The sequence below is a fragment of the Ylistrum balloti genome, unplaced genomic scaffold (genome assembly GCF_031769215.1).
Source record: "Ylistrum balloti isolate Yb309-2 unplaced genomic scaffold, AGI_CSIRO_Ybal_v1 Utg369642, whole genome shotgun sequence".
Classification (NCBI taxonomy): Eukaryota; Metazoa; Mollusca; class Bivalvia; order Pectinida; family Pectinidae; genus Ylistrum; species Ylistrum balloti.
In genome coordinates this window covers 649560-667188 of record NW_026781902.1, presented here as the reverse complement: position 1 = coordinate 667188, position 17629 = coordinate 649560, and the positions used below count along the sequence as shown (strand labels likewise).

The 17629-nt window shown below is 34.4% G+C and overlaps 1 protein-coding gene across 1 annotated transcript; it reads left to right on the top strand.

Annotated features, from left to right (window-relative positions):
• The first annotated feature begins 6312 nt into the window (after positions 1-6312).
• Positions 6313-17410, top strand: LOC132554812 (peroxisomal membrane protein PEX14-like). The gene is made up of 9 exons (XM_060219130.1): positions 6313-6333; positions 8986-9039; positions 9645-9729; positions 10098-10241; positions 10812-10906; positions 11923-12111; positions 12623-12714; positions 13258-13462; positions 13981-17410. The coding sequence occupies exons 1-9, from the start codon at positions 6313-6315 to the stop codon at positions 14149-14151; spliced, it is 1056 nt and encodes a 351-aa protein (XP_060075113.1). The 3' UTR covers positions 14152-17410.
• Positions 17411-17629: the final 219 nt, after the last annotated feature.

Sequence of the window (17629 nt, the reverse complement as noted above, 5' to 3'; positions counted from 1 at the left end):
CAATTTGCATTCTACCGCTACCTGTCCTGTTAACAACTGGTCGAGTGCGGGCAGACGCACAGGTAAACTGATTGGTGGAGTAGATCTCGTCAACTTTACAATAGAATCTGCAGTTAGCGTTAGGAGGTGTTTCTCCACTGAGTCGTGAAGTCATCGAAACCCTTCTTTAATCACAGTTGATATCTAATAACGGACATATAATAGAACGCTTTACTTCGCACTTTTCACTACGTGAAAGTGTGTATTAGTTTCGGGTGAAAATTCCTCGCTTTATGGGATTGGTTTTAGTATCCTGCACCTTAAAACTACACGAACAGAGCTTCTTTTTATCGGATATTTTGAACCTACTCTGACACTGGTGGTTGTCTTATCCAATTAACCAGGAGTTAAAGTTTTAATTTTCTTCATCCTCTCGTAATATTTTGTTTGGATAAAACCAGTAATATCTTTATCATAATGTTAGGATTGTCAGCCAAACATCTACAAATCATCTACATCGATTAATAACCCTTGTGTCCATTATGGAAGCATAATGACAGACTTATGAAATTATGCAGAAATCAATAAAGTGTTAGGGAATGGAGCTGACGAGTGGAGTGTTTTTCATTCTCTCTCTTTCTTTGTCAATACTTTGGCAAGCCTCGTGTTAAACAACTCAATATACAGGCCCCCCCAATATGGGGTTGATTTTAAGTGTAAAACTGTAAATTCTACTGACAGATATAAACATGGTCGGTAGTTTTCGTTTAAACATATTTTATCAAGAAAACGACAACAGGATTGGATACAAGGTTATATAACATTATTAACTCCCTCTCCTGTGATACAGATTTAAAATATACATAAATATTGGCCTTGCTGGCTAAGATGTTTAGTGAACTTAATACAACTAAAAACAAGAGAGAGAGAAAGAGAGAGAGAGAGAGAGAGAGAGAGAGAGAGAGAGAGAGAGGGGGGGGGGGGCGAGAGAGAGAGAAAGTGAGGGGGTTGGGGAAGAGAGAGAGGATACATTTTCACAAATGTACAATTAACATGATTTTTTATGAATCAAACCTTCCGCTGGTCTTTATTAATCTGTGCACACTTCGAAAAACATCAAGATTGCTTTGTTTTGTCAATTCAGGGATACCTGATAATAGAAAACCTATGTTAATTTTATGGTCTATATTCATACCTTGGAACAACTCTTACCCCTGATAGGCATTTTCAGAATAGGTGTTTGATCGTGTACCGATGGGTGGTTTAAATCATGCCGATAGACACACTTATGTTGTGCAATAAAACTTTTTTCTTTCCTATTGTCATACGTAAGAGACACCAAGAAATATAGTCCGTGTTTATCAACTCTCTCCAGTGGAGTGAGTAGCTTCCGAACAACTTGCTCAAGTATGTAAACAAAATACCCGGCTATGATCCTTGGACGGCCATTAAATCATTAAATATTTATAATATGCCTGGATGTTTCTTAAACTTACTTCATTTAACTTTGTAATTTCGGTTAAACTTACTTAGTTTAACTTTGTAATTTCGGTTAAACTTACTTAATTAAACTTTGTATTTTCGGTTTAAATGTTAAGAATATGAAGAGATATCTATCAACGTTTTAATTTTGTTATTAGCTGTAGAATTAACTAAAGCTTGACTATTTCCGCTATTTGGTCTAAGAGGTGATGTAAACTTCATTCCTGCTTCGCCCCTGGACCCTGAGCAGTGGGACTAACGCCTTCTGCACCTCCGTGCATGCACAAGAATCCATACAGAGATTTAGCACGAATTCCAAACGGGTCATAAATGTGACATGGGGTGTATCTCACGAGAAGGAAAAACTTATTATTATTATTAAATATGGTTTTTCCAGGGGCCGCATACGTAAGGTCATAACTGGGTTTTTACCCAGCCCATCTCGCTCATCAAACAATTACATCTGAAAAAAAAATTCAGTATTGTCACATTTCGTTTATATGGCCCCGGTTTCCGATTGGCTAGCGCTTGCACGTTCTAGATTCACAAAGAAAAAAATCAGGCGCCATTATCATTTCTGCAAAAATTAATTTTCCCGTCCATAACCACATCTTTGTTGTTGTTTTTGAATGTTGTCCTGTGTTTGTTGTTTAGCCTGGATGGAAACCGATTGGGCCATCCAAGCAATATTAATCAATATATATATATATATATATATTGTCTCACGTGAATTGTTTGTCTGTTGCCAAAACCAGACTACTCTATATCTGAATGTCTTTAATTGTATTTTAATTTTGTTTGGAATATCACATTATATTTGGCTATGGTGTATATCACATTTAAAGTCAAATGAGTCGTGTTTGGTGTTGCTCGGCTATTGTTAAGAGTGCGATGTCTATTATCTTTATATTAAACTCAACGAGAGTGGGACGATTTTTAAAGGTCGTAACTTCAATAAAAAAATACTTTTAAGAAAACCTTGTTCAAATATTTGAATTTGGATTTTTTGAAAAATTGTGTTCGATTATTAACATCGGAAAAATTTGATATTCAGTTATAATGTTTTTTCTCAACCACCTTAAAAAAGCTGAGCCATACTTTGATTTTTTGTTATATCCTTGTGTTGTTTTGCTAAAATCTGACATTTCATGAGTGAAAAGAACTTGCTGCTTATTCATATTGTTGTGCTGAATAGTGACAGACAGTTGCGGTGGTTATCGAAGAAATGGAAGAAATACATATAACAGTTGTATGGACCATGGGTCGGGAATTCCGAGGCTGTCAAATCCAAGTGATATCTAGCTACGCCAGTGTTTACTGAATTTAAAGGTGAAATAATGTTATTTCAAACACAAGATCTCAACCTGTCCTAAACTGGGCTTCGTCATAAGTAAAGTAATTTACAAGTAAAACAAAGAAATTTTTGACTTTCTTAATGGATATTGTTTCCCCGATATTCCGGTAATTTGTCGAAAAGAAGAAAGGGAACACGACGTTTATGTGAACACAAATAAGTGGACTTTCTGGTACATAACACTATAGAAAAATCACATATAAACAACAGTCGGTGCTTGTAACATATTGTGCAATCAATCAATCAAATCAATCAATTCTTTTATTCCTCAACAGTGAGATTTACAAGGAAATATCAAAATTCAAATTTAAGCAAAAGTTCAAAAAGCTCAAAATCTTATCTTTTTACATATATATTGTCACTTTGAATCACATCACATACTATGATGAGATGCACCATCTACTTAAACATCACATCTTGCGGTTGTTTTGCGATAAAATGTTTTTGATGCGGTGTCCAGGAACTCAATGCCGTCTCTAAGGAAGAGAAAGTACTGATCGTCGGATTCGAAATATTGTTTAAATGTCGAGCAATACATCCCAAGTAACAGTATCAGGGAGTGTTCATGGGAGAGGTTATCAATGTAAATACAAATATCCGTTCCATATGAAACAAGGACATGTTCCATGAACTTAGTTCTACTTTCCAGTGTCACAGAACACTTAGATGAGAAATGGAGAATCGGATCAATGTACAGTTCTTTGCATTTTTCACATTCCGATTCTATCCACGTCGGAGTATATGTTAACATTTTTGCAACACATCTTGAAGATTTTGAACACTTTAACTTCCATAGTATATGAGGTGAACAGTAAGTATGGTGAGTATCGTGATATCGTAAAAAGTCACGGTCACAGTGCATTCTTTCTCTTAATAAAGTATCTTCTTTTCGATTGATAGCATCTCTGACTAATTTCTTCCAGGGAAACTTTTGTGGAAAAGTGTACGTTTGAAGATATGATTGAAGGTACTTCAGAAGATCATAGTTTGATAATATTTTTACGATATCCGGTATGAAGCCAGCTTGATGAGTTGGACTGTTTTCAAGGTACTGATACAAGCGCGACAGAAATATTTGCTTTGAAAGGGTGTTCGTAGGGAGATCGATCAATGAGCGAAGGAATAAAAGTTTCTTTCTGTATAACTCCGCAGTTATTCTATGTATGCCGAGCATGGATTCGGCTATGTCGGACCGCGTTAACTTACGAAAACACTGAGTTCTTTTCGCGATTTCATGTTGGAAGATATTTAGATTGTTTATATCTTTTCGCAAAGGATTATTCCAAAACTGTGATCCAAATAGTACACTCGGTAAAATGACTTTCTTATAAAGGTCAGCTGTTATGATTGGACTTGTAGTTTTACAGTCTTGACCAAATCTTGTCATAAGGTTAAATGTTCTTCTTCCTTTTTCGTACCCGTTGGTAATCGCCTTCTCAATTTTTAGATCATTCGATATAATCATCCCGACGTGTTTATATGAATCACATATTTTCAATTTTATTGTGTTTAAAGTCCATTCAAAGTTTGTTTTATTTCTGATTTTCCCAAATATCAAGATAGCGCTTTTACTTGCGTTATATTCAAATTTCCAAGTTTTTGAATATTGACTACATAAGTCGAGGAGAACCTGTAGCGAGGCAGGATTTGTAGCAAGAAGAGCAAGGTCATCGGCCAGCGCTGGATTACCACAGTTAATATCCGAGATACGGGCTCCAGCTTTTGAAGATTCAAGCTCAACTAGTAAGTCATTGATATATATGAGGTATAGAAATGTTGACGTCACTCCCCCTTGACGTAATCCGGAACTGACCGAGAACCACCGAGAGCGAATCCCGTGGGTCATCACGGCACTGCAGATATCCAAATAAGAATTACGAATGATTTCAAACATGTGTCCTCTTATACCAAAGCTGTGTATTTTTCTGATTAGTCCCTCCTGCCAAACAGTGTCAAACGCTTTCCGCGTATCAAGGAAAGCGGCGAAAACATTACTGTGTTTTTCAATATTGTAATGGATACATTCTCTAAGATTGAATGCAACAGTTTCGCAACTCAAGTTTTTCTGAAAGCCTTGCTGCTGGGTACATAGTTTGTGTTCGGTAAGTTTCATCCAGTCTTGCAGTCTCACATGCATTACTTTTTCTAAGAGTTTGTATAACACCGGAAGTAAGGAAATTGGCCTGTAATTGTCAGGGCAATTTTTAGATTTTTTACGGTCTTTTAGAAGTGGGATGATAATTCCACATTTCCATGTTTTCGGTATGTAATGCTGTTCTTGTATTGCATTGAATAGACGAAGTACACACATCAGTAAATTGCGGCCACCATAACGTAAATGCTCATTGCATACATTGTCGACGCCAGGAGCTTTGTTAAGTTTCGTATCCATGACAGCATTCCTTATTTCCGCAAATGAAGAAAGGGAACACGACGTTTATGTGAACACAAATAAGTGGACTTTCTGGTACATAACACTATAGAAAAATCACATATAAACAACAGACGGTGCTTGTAACATATTGTGCGTTTCCCGGAAGAGACATATCAAGATGGCGGCGACAAAGCAGCACCGACATTTGCTGTCTCAAGCCAGATATATATAAATTGTAAGAGACATTTTAATTTTCGGAAAGTCATCAATTTGTTGCCCTGATTTAAATTAATTATAACTCGGTTTCAGTCTAGGCTTACAGATTTTATATGTTGATGTCGATCGAAGTTTGCAGTTATGCTGAAAGCGTGTGTAACGATTCTGTAAAACTTGTCCTTAAAACGCTAGATAAATGGCCAGGGATTGGACATTCGTGCGAAGTCCATGTGGGTACACATGTAAATGCATCGAAATCCAGTATAATGTTATTAGAAACAACGGACAGGAAAGCGAAACATATCAGTGCTAAAAACTGACGTTCGAAATTCTCATGTCATGTTGATGAAGATTCTGGCGAAATTATCGTTTCCTTACGCGATAGGAAATTGGTTCGCTGTTATTTGCCTTGTTCTCGTATGGGGACGTGGAATTACTAATTGAACTTACCATTATTTGCATGGCCGGTGTCCGGCATCGAAGAAGTAAAAGACGTTTACCCTTCCGGAAAACCTGGTCTTCTTCTCATTGTATTTCATTCAGGAGTCTCCGTGTATTTTTTTCTTTTGTTTATATCTTACCCGGGTTTTATCGAACGTAAGTCATTGAATTTTCTGTTGACATGTCAGTATTTTGTCTTAACTAAGTTTAACTTAGTTTCTTCTGAACGCAGGCATAACTGCCTCTATATTTAGATTCAGAAGACAAAAACCTGTCAACCATTTCGTTGACACCCGAGCTTCACCTCCACTGCGACTAGTTATACGCTACTCCCCTGCTGACTGTTTACGATATGTCCAAAACGAGTTTCAAAATAAAGTAACAGATATAGTCTTACACTCCGTTCATAATTTGGTCTATTCTCGTTCCGTATTCCGTTCCGATTTTTACTAACACTAAATCCAATATGGCGGACGATGATGGAAAGGTTTGTCAACATTGAAAGTCTTACTACGCTTTATGCTTGTTTGAGAATCCAACGTCTTGTCACCAACTCGAAGAAAACCTAGCAGTTAGTTTATTAGGCGAATGGTGTTAAATGAATATTTAATGTTACCTAGTGCTATCTAAGTCCACAAGACAGGTAGTTCAAAGTCCACAGCTGTAACTTGTGCTGAGCTGTGTGTGGGACCTGCTTTACTGAGCTAACAAGTTTCTGTACTAAACGATACTTTAGCCTTGTATATATGTATCAGTTTTTGCAAGCCAAGATGTTGCCATTTTGATTTTTAATCATACTCGGATGTGAGAGAATGCACTGGAGGATAATGATATACATTAGTGTGTAGAAGTTGATAGTACAGATCGCCTTATTAGCTTAGCCTACTGGGAATTTCCCTATAGTCGAGCGGTAGAGTGTCTGGCTAGGTACCAAAGAGTCGCTCGTTTGAAGCCCACCCTTTTTGGCACAGTGTTTTTCTTTAATCCTTCCTATTGCAAGTATATCTCTCGATTCTGCCACATTTTAGACTTCAATTCCTCGCTGGAAATTATATTTTGCTTGGAGATGGAAGCTAACATGTAAACAATACATAGAAATACATTAGTCTCCAGGTAATATTGGTATAAATAGGTTATTATGAGTGTAATAACATTTATTAATTCATACATCGTAAAAGAGGACATAAATTATTTCAATGCCTCTGCTAGGATCAAACCCAGGATTCCTGGCTAGTCTGATCTGAACTGATCAGACAGAGACATATACAACACAGAGATCAGAAACTCTCACAGTTCTTGTATGATTGTGCATGACTGAATTCTCTACTTGAAGGAAATGTAACAAGTGCAAAATTTGGTGGTGTGTAGGGTGTGTGAAAAAAACAGACCCTTTTGTAGCTTCAGTTATTGAATATTATCAGGGACATGTCACAACAATATTGAGATTTGTGGTAAGTGATTGATATATCATGATATTAAAACCTGAAAATCATTCTTAGACCAACAGCGAGCAACCAAAATAATTTGTATTACCCTAAAATCAAGAACATCACAGATCACATACACACCCTAGGGACCATGTGAGAAAAACTTTGTTATGAAATTACCAATGTTTTACAACTTTGTCATCAAACTTTATCGGTGACATGTCACATCAAGTCTTGTATTTCTAGTCAAATAATTATCTTACTATTAAGATTTTGAAATTATCTTAAATGGAATAAAGTACAAAAGACAGAACTCACATTTATCCAAAGCCAAGAAGAGAGGCACTGATCACAACCACAGCTGCCATGTCAAATACAAGTTTGTTATGGAAATGTCAACTTTTCTCTTCATAATTAGTAAATATCATTGAAGATGTAACACAACATTACCAAGAAGGACGATAAAAATACTGTAACAGAACAAACATATGAAAACCAAATTCAGATCAAATAAATACTGAAACAGGATTTCATGTATTCTATAACAAGAAAGTTCATGGACATGCTGACAACACACAAAAACAACATTGGACATGCAGAAATTTCATGTTTTTTTTTCAGAGAATTAATCTGAACAAATGATGAATCAAAACTCATCAACATCACTAAATTGTTGCAGAATAAACATTATATATTACAACATACATTTTCTTCCTAAGATATTTTTTGTACCTATTTCGTCCTTCTAAAAAGTCACATATACAACAGTTTGAAGTGAGGTGTATAACCAATATGACGTTTACAATATGGCAGAGGTTTCGAAAGTCGTGCTTACATATGGTTACACGCAACTAACGATTATTAGTAGTCACCTGGTCTTGTGTGACTAATGGTTAACTCAAGAGGAAGTGTCTTATCTTTGTGTTATATATGTCTCTGTTAAAAAGTTCTCCCTTTGCTGATTTGAGTTGTGACAAGTATTTACTAAGGTTACATATTTTTGTTCTAGAAATGAACTCTTCATAGAGTTGTCAGGGATCAAAACGATGTTTATTTTGTAGAGCATTTCTAATTATTTCTATTTATTTCACACACATCTCTCACACAGGTCCCTTTGTGGGTGCCAGTGTAACAGGGCTGATTATTGTTTTTCAATGCCACTGCTAAGATTGCACTCAAGCTATTAATCTAAAGAGATCTCTGAAGCCAAGTGGTATATTGCAATTAGTATGTATGTACTGGGGTAGCAGGTTACATAGTCCACCTCCAGAAAATATATCTTGCCCACAAATTTTCAGGTATCTGAGTAATACAGTCTTGTGAAAGTTAAGCTAATATTACTCCTGAGATTCTGCATAGTCATCATTGTAAAAAGAGCTCATTATTTATTGCTTGCCTCCATAACAATTTGTCTGTAGCCCCTTACTTACTAGTTTTTGATCAATAAAGCTAAAGGAAAGATTCCTCTGAGTGATATATCACAGTAGTATTTACCAAGGTTTCCACAGTCAAAAGACCCAAAATCTGCCTAAAGGCCACCTATATACGTACAATAATGAATGTAACAAATGCCTGTCAGGTCATTATAATTTAAAGTCCTAATGCAACACAATTTGTTACATACTTAAACCTTTTTATAAAGACCACTCTTCTCTACGCCTTTGACTTTCCTTTAATGACAGATTTGACAGTACTTTGTTTTCTTTCCTCAGGTTGAAGTGACCAAAGATGTGTTAGCTCCTGCTGAGGGAGTTCGAGAGGAACTTGTATGTATATTGATGAAGTTTTACCACTATTTCTTGTCTTGAATCTGTAGACAATTAAAATAAAATGAAATAAATGATCAGCTTCCAGAACTAAGACATTCTAGAACAACAGTAATTAGTTATTACCTTGTACTTCTACAATATCTTTGATCCAATTGCTCCATGCCTTCACCTAATATAACTGTACATACAGGTATGTATATCTCGTGGTAGGGGCATGTATACATATATATATATACATATTGTATAAAAAAACCTATACAATGAGAAAGAGATCCAATATCTAGGTACATATTTACAATGCAAATACCAGTAGTTTTCTGCAGATGAATTTCTTCGGAATACAGAATCCAGTTAGAAAAAAAACTAAGTTGAAGATAGAGACGATTGGACAATATCCGTTGCAAGATATCAGCAAACCTTCTACCTTCATTAAAAAATTCTATATGTATATTTATGAAATTTGAATCATGGAAGATAAATCATTACAAAACATTACTTTTCAGGATTATAATTTTATGGAAACATTTATGTTCTATGTAGAAATTTGGGAACTAACAACATAAGTAATATATTGGTATAAACATTTTTGAATTATATTACAGATCAGTACAGCTGTAAAATTCTTACAAAATCCAAAAGTCAAACAAAGCCCTCTTTCACAGAAGAAAGCTTTCTTACAAAGAAAAGGTAAGATTTTCATCTTGTATATGTTTAATGTAAATATTCCACCATTGCTCCAGGCTAAGTTTGGATGAGGTGCCTTTTAAAACATTTAAAACAGCTTTCTGTTATCAGCTGTTTTCAATTAATTTATTTATTTTTGTAGTTTTAACTTTTACATTGCTACAAAATCTTTAATTGAATTTGGAAAGAAAGTCAACTTTGACTGAAATTACTCCAGGTTGACAGTATGTGGCAATGTATGGTATGTAAAGTCTGTATGTAAGCATGGGTAGATCTCATTCATTGTTTATCAGAACTTGATGTTTGCTTAAAATACCATCTTTATTTTTAGATTCAATATTATGTGCTCAAGATTTCTTGTGTTGTATTAGGTTTAACAAAAGAAGAAATTGACCTCGCAGTTCAAAGAGCAGGAGTAGCACAAGATGACAATGTCACACAAGTTTTTCCTCCACAATCCTCAGGACAGATGGTCCCATACGCTAACAACACTCAACAGATGGCACCACCTCCAGGTTTGTGGAATCTGTGTCAGGGATTAAAATATATATAGATTGAGTAGTGTCCAAGTTATGTAGTTTAAATTTCAAAACAAGATCATGATGACAAGGTAGTCATAATATAGTGCTTCTTTGTCTAAATCAGTACCAGTTATATTACCTGGTATTTACTTTTTAATCATGATCCGGACAATCTTGATTATTTTTGTGGTCCTTCTTTTGACCTGTCTATAGGTTTTAACCAAGTTTGTCAAGCCTGGGTATTCACCCGCCTTGGGGACTTTGTCTTTAGAATTTTGCCTAGGCTCTATATTGCAAGAGTTTCACACATAAAAGACAAACTCGTTCATAAGTTTTCCTGTTATGGGCTTAAGAGACTAAGTTGCACTGTAACAGCTTGTCTTAACTTGACCACTCAGGGTCGAAGATGTTCAGAGGGACATCCAGGTCAGTGATTCATAGCATGTCAAGGCCAAAGATGTATGGAAGGACGGGGTCAGCTAAATGCTTTTATGATAATGATTTGAAGATGTTTTCAATGAGATAAAAATGGACTTATTTTTGTGTTCTTACCTCTCTTTTCAGTACTTATATACACAAGATGGCAAAAAGTTAGAGATGTGCTTTCTGTGATAGCATTAGCAAGTGGTATGACATATGCTGCCTACAAATTTTATAAGGTAAGATGTTGTGTACTTTCTCCTTCTCAGATACAAATGGTATATGATACACCCTATATATCCTTTAAATCAGCCTCTTCAGTAAGAAAGATAAAAGGAATCTCATTACCACAAGTACATTGTGGCTGTGTATTTTACTGTCTATATTTTGTGTCCCCTTGTGCGGCCATCATCAGTATAATGATTAGAAGCATACATGAAATCAGAGTAAAATTTTACACATGTTTCTGCATTTTTACATCGCACATTGTTACACCTTGTATAATTCTACAACCTGATAAACAATTTTGTCACATATTTACCTACCAGTATTTATCTCACAGTGAACCCAGAATGCTTACATGTTATGTCTGATTAAAAGTTAGAGGTTTTGGTCTTTCTACTAAGGGACTTTCCCTTAAAACATTAAGGGTCGGATGGTGTAGTGGAGATGCACTCACCTTTCTCCTAACCGTCCAGGGTTCAATTCTCAAAATGAACATGAGAGTCATCACAGTTAGACCTTTCAGATACTTCCATCCAGACCAAGAACAGTGATAAATATAAGTTGTAAAAACATTTTTTAAAATTGTTTCAAAATAAATAGAGTTAATTTAAACATCTACCTGACTTAGGACTGTAAATGAATAACTTATCTCCATAGTTCAGATTCTTTCAGATTACTTGGTATTTCTAAGCAAATTATCTTTCAAATTCTGTGGTTGGTACCCCTAACCAAATCTTTTCTGATGCAAGTTATAGTTTCCCAGACGTCTTTAAAAGCGAACCTGCACGCTATGCTATATAGATGAGGTGACCGTTCTAACTGACCAATAATATTCTTTGTATGAAACAGTGTTCAAAACTGAATTATTGTAAGTGTTGTATCTTTATCTCTTGCTGATCATAAAAGTAGGTTGAAGTCTAAGACAATTGCTGAAAAGGCGATAGATTTGCTGCTGATTTCTTTTTGTTGTTTGCCATTGTGCAACTGTTTTCTAATTTAGTGTAAATTGGGTTTTTATTTTTGACAAAAGGAGGTATTGAAACCATGGTTACTAGGACAACCAAGAACAGAAGAGCGACTGACAACCTTGGAGAAACTACAGAGCAGTGTAGTAGAGAGGCTGACCACTGTCCAGGAGACACTGACCTCCTTTCAGGAACAGGTGACCAAGGAACAGGAGAAAGTTCAACAGCTGTCACATGACATTCATGCGAAAAGGGTAAGATCATTGTCATAATATACAGTGGATAAGAACATAGTTACATGATATACAGTGGGTAAGATTGATGTTGTGTGATATGTACTGGGTAAGATCATAATCACATGACCTTCATTCTAAACATTTGGGAAGATCACTATCACAAAACATTCATGCTAAACTTGGTAAGGGCATTATCACAAGAAATATCATTAATTTGCAACAAGGAGACAGTTTTATTCTCAAAAGAGCTAAGTCAAATTATGTTATTTGAGGTTTTGGAAAGATGTGTTTCATTTATCACAGAGAGCAAAGTTGATATGTTAATCCAATTAAAATGAGGTTGTCGACTTGCGTAAATTAATTTGACTTTGAAGGTATTAAGATACACAGAATATGAAAAGTATTTGCTAACAGCAATCAACAACAAATCAGTCAACACAGGCCTATTGATTCTCTTGTTTGGAATATCATACTGAGTATTAAGATTAAAAGTTTTTTGTGATTGTGATTCTTTTTCTTTTATCCCTAGTCTTCAGAAATATTACAGAGCTCCCAAGATTCACAAACTATGCACGAGGTGAAATCAGAACTTTCAAGTATTAAAGGACTTCTGTTGAACAGGTAAACATTTATTCAGATAATGCAGATAATTATATATTTCTTGTAAACATGCATATAAAAGTTTATAAGCTGGGGATGAGATATTTATATTTTCGATGTAAGCATGCATAATCATACAACTTCAGGAAACATGTGAAATCATAGTTGTTAATATTTAGTAGAAATATCTACCATTTCACTAATACGTTTTTACATGATTCATATTCAGGTCAAATCTCTTCTCCATGAATGTAAAGACACTACATGTATTTACCATACTGTATAGCTATTCATGACAAGTTGGATAACTCAATGACAAAAGTAGCACAATTTGATTCAGGTTGTTTCCAACTGTTCTGAATATTCAGTCGTCATATTAATGAATGAATGTAATATGTTAGTACAGTGGTGTGATATTGAACCTGACCAGCCATTGATATTTTGTTTCCTAATTGTTGTAAAATAAAGTGTTGTTTTTTTTTGTTTTGAACCTGTCATTGATGATAACATAGAGATCTCTAATATTTGATTGGAAATGCAAACTTTGTTGTTGCACTTTTACAGACGCCAGTTCCCTCCCACACCCTCCAGCACCCCACTTTTACCGTCTTGGCAACTGTCATCATCAGGGGAAAAGTCTGTGCCTACCACACCCGCAAAGTCATCACTAGTGACACCTAGTGGAGATAGTGGAAATCTAACCGATACTTTAGGAATGCTGAATAGCAATGACAGTAATAGGGAGGAGAACTCTGAAGTTGAGACTAATGTGAGCTTAAACTGATTCTTAATCGGGGTGTTGTAATCTGATATAGTAAATCAAACAATATCAGAATTCAAAGTAACAGAATGAGGTTGTTCTCAGAATACATAACAGGAGTTAATACTGGGTTTGATTTGTATTTAATGGCTCAAGACAGCCAAAGCCATTTTAGATAAAAATACTGTGACAAGCTGAAAGTGACTATCTAAATGAAAAGAAAGCGTTATGCACATTAAGATTAAAGAATATTAAAACATGTCTTTCTTTCAACAAAACTTTAAAAAATATTGGGGAATGAGCATCTCTGATATTAAAAAGGAGTTCAAGGGTAGTGATGTAAAACAATGTAATAAGTTTATATCAAGCCAAAGTCACAGCTATGTAAACTTAACATAGAAGAATGATAATTGGTGTGCATATTTAACTGATTTTTTCTTAAACACAACCTCCTGTAATAAAATTTTGCTTCAAAAATTTAGACATGGTGAAGTTGAAATAGATACAAGAATTTGTTTATTTTTCAGGGAGAAGTTAGTTTGAGTGAATCAAAAATAATAGAATCCACACAGCCTGTCACGGAATCTGAAGCAAAGGGGGATAACTCGACTGAAGAAAGAATGACTGTGTCAGATGAAAGTCCAATGTCAGAAGTCAATGAAAGAGAGGCAAAAATAGAGGATGATGAACTTGATTAAATGTTAACATTCCATTGTTTACCTTACCGTTGATAAAGAAATGCCAAAGGTCAAACACAAGGGAAAATTTAAATAAAATATCAGTGTTTTTGAACATTTTAATCTATATACAGATATGTTGAATGGTGAAGGCTAGACTGTGAGCCTGGATTTTTGGACCTGTTTTTAAAGGTCAGGTATAATCAACAGTATTACACATCATTAAGGATGGTATTCATTCTGGCCCCTAAAAATCAGCATAATTCTACATAAGATATGAGACTTCAATGATTATGTTTATTGCAAAGTTCACTTCTGATGATGTCAGCTTAGCAGGATTAGGTGGCAAAAACTAGAAGAAAAAAAACAGAAAATAAGCACAGATATAAAGCACTCATTATTATCTTGTCTGGATTGGATTGTTGCTATAGTAACTGATAGCTATGGATGGTAACTGTTGCTATAGTAACTGAAAGCTATGGGTGGTAACTGTTGTTATAGTGACTGATAGCTATGGATGGTATCTATTGCTATAGCAACTGATATTTATGGGTGGTAACTGTTACTGTAGTAACTGATAGCTATGGATGGTAACTGTTGCTATAGTAACTGATAGCTATGTGTGGTAACTGTTACTGTAGTAACTGAAATCTATGGGTAGTAACTGTTGCTATGGTGACTGATTGCTATGGGTAGTTACTGTTGATATGGTGAATGATTGCTATGTGTGGTTACTGTTGATATGGTGACAGATTGCTATGAGTGATAATTAGTAAGAAGTTCACATTTTGAAGTATTATAAATAAAATCCATAAAATTGTGTGTATTAACCAGATTAATTTGCATTTATGACAATAAGGATCCCTAGGTCATGTGAATGATATTAGAATAATGTTGATATTCTATGAGTGACCATGATTCACACAGATTCCTGCAAATTTTATAGAACATTGAAGAATATGTATTCCATGATAATTGTAAGCAATTAGGAAAAGGTGCCTATTGCAAAAGAATTAAAAGATTTTACATGAAGAGTGCCAAAAGAAGGTATCATTAAAGAGTTTTGATTTTCAGTAATTTCATGTAATAAAAAAACATTTAGCAAGTAGCTCAAATGTGGAATCTTAAATCTTAATAAATTAAAAATTTGTATAGAATATACATTTTGGGATTTGCTTTATAATGTTGAAGCAGTGACATATAGAGGGATAAGAAACTAAGCCGAGTGGAGTATTCTCTTGTGTAGGTTTTTATGTTTGGTCACTGAGCCATGAAGTCATTGAAACCCCTTCTCCATCACATTTGTTGTCTAATCATAGTAACCTTTGTCTCATACTTTAGTTACCAGGATGTGAACTTTGCGCTGGCCAGCTTGACTAGGGCCTTTTGTCAGCTAGCAAGAAGAATCTTATTTTGGTTCTAAAATGATACTGATAAATTGAAGTGATGCATTACAAAATTTAAAATAGAAAAAAAACTTAACTACACAGCTTTTTGATGCTATTTATTTTTTTATTTAAAGGTTATTTTCTTCATATTTGAGACTGAAATCCGTATACATTAAAGGATAGTATTTCAGCTGTAAATAGCGTAAACATTTATTTACAGAATATTTTACAGACATTATTTATCACAAATGTTTGCACAATCAGTTTGAATGTTTTTAAACTTTCTGCTTCCCATACCGTTTATTTTGAAAATATTAATTACACTTTTTCGGAGAAAAATGGTTTTTAAACACAGAAAGGCTTGGCAACTTGAATTTCTTTGTTGTAATGTTTACAAAGAGATAAAGGCAGTTTCTTATCTCTCTGTATCATACATCCCTGGTTTAATATTGCTGGACAAATTATGGTATCATTATAAAATACTCTGTTTTATATGGCTATAAATCCTGAACTGTTTGAGGAAACATTTATTGCTGCCAAGTAGAGTAATCAATCGATACTATTTCCAATAATTAATTATGTTGGTAGCAATGAAACATAAGTTTTTTTTTTAAATTTTAAATAACATATTTATATCCAAGTGTTGTGCTTGTGGTGTAGTAATATTAATGAATTTTAAACATTTTTTTTACTCCAAACTGTAATTTAGAGAGTGTAGCAAATATTGACAGAAAGAATAATGATTTGGGCTGAATGGTATATGATGTAGCTGTGTACCGGTGAGGAATGTTGATTTGATTAAGTTATATCTGTAAGGTGTACCTGGTAGTTGTATTTCAAAACATATGCATTTCATAAAGAGCCAGGGCAGTGATTTTCAGTCACTGCTGATATTTTATTGTTTTTCTGTTAATTAACATCTTTCTTTGTTGACTTCATCTTGACATTATATGTTATTAAGGTAAAGCTGAATGCAGGGAAGTGGATTATTTCATCACTTGTGTGTAAAGGTGGTTGTGTGTTGGCTTAGTCCTCATGAAATTAATAATGTTCAGTGATTTCGATATCATGCTGTAATTGAAGGGAATTTCAATGAAAATTGTATTAAAATGTATTCTAGTTGCAATTTCAAAGTTTCTAAGAAACAATGGTAATTATTTGAACCAAACAGAGTACTCTCCCTTTACATAGGAGTGATGGATGGCGATTCTTACGATCCATGATTCTAAGATGTCTTCCCTTTCTGATTGAAAAGATAAAGTGGAATCCACTTTGTGGTTTACATAAAGAAACGTCAGTGCTGGGTGAAATTCTTGATTTAATTGTCAAATCTGTAGCTTTCCTTGTGAATTCTGTTTAACGGTTGAAGTTATGTGTTTCATCCTCAAACTACATAATACATATGTAGTTGTAAGCCATATCATGTATAGTATATATCTTGTTGTCATCTGTAAAGTCTCCTCATGGTGTATTCTGTTAAATTACATATATGGTCTTCATTCATCCATACCAAGGGGGATAAGTCTTGTGCCTCATTCAGACAAATTTTAAAGTCCAGCAAGTATTAAACAAGAGCACACTATAAAAAAAAAATTTTTAACCTAATCTCTAACAGCAGCGATTTTGAAGAAAAATGGACTCGCATATATACACTGATATTATAATAAGAAATAGAGACATATCTTACTAAGCATTGTTATTGCCTGTAGGGTATTTAGGCTGCCCAGAGAACTGTTTACCAATATGTTTCTGGTTTGTTTTCACTAAGTTTCCTGTATTGTTCTATTTGATTATCTTTTGCTTTTTCCAGTACATGTGTCATCTTGAATTCCTGCAGTGATTATTTGTATTCTTCAAGATAATTATTATAAATAAAGATTTTTCATGTTTTAGTTATTTGTTTTTGTTGTATGATATAATTAAAAGAACAAATAAGTAGACTTAGAACAATAAAGACACAAGGCCTGAAGCAATTAAATGTTGTAAATTAATTCATTCCTTTCACTTTTCCCAACAATTTCAACTTCAAGCTTATTTACAAGGCTTACTAGCCTTATCCTTGTGAACCTACCAAAAAGAAAACTCACACTAGATTAGTGGCAATGGTAAAT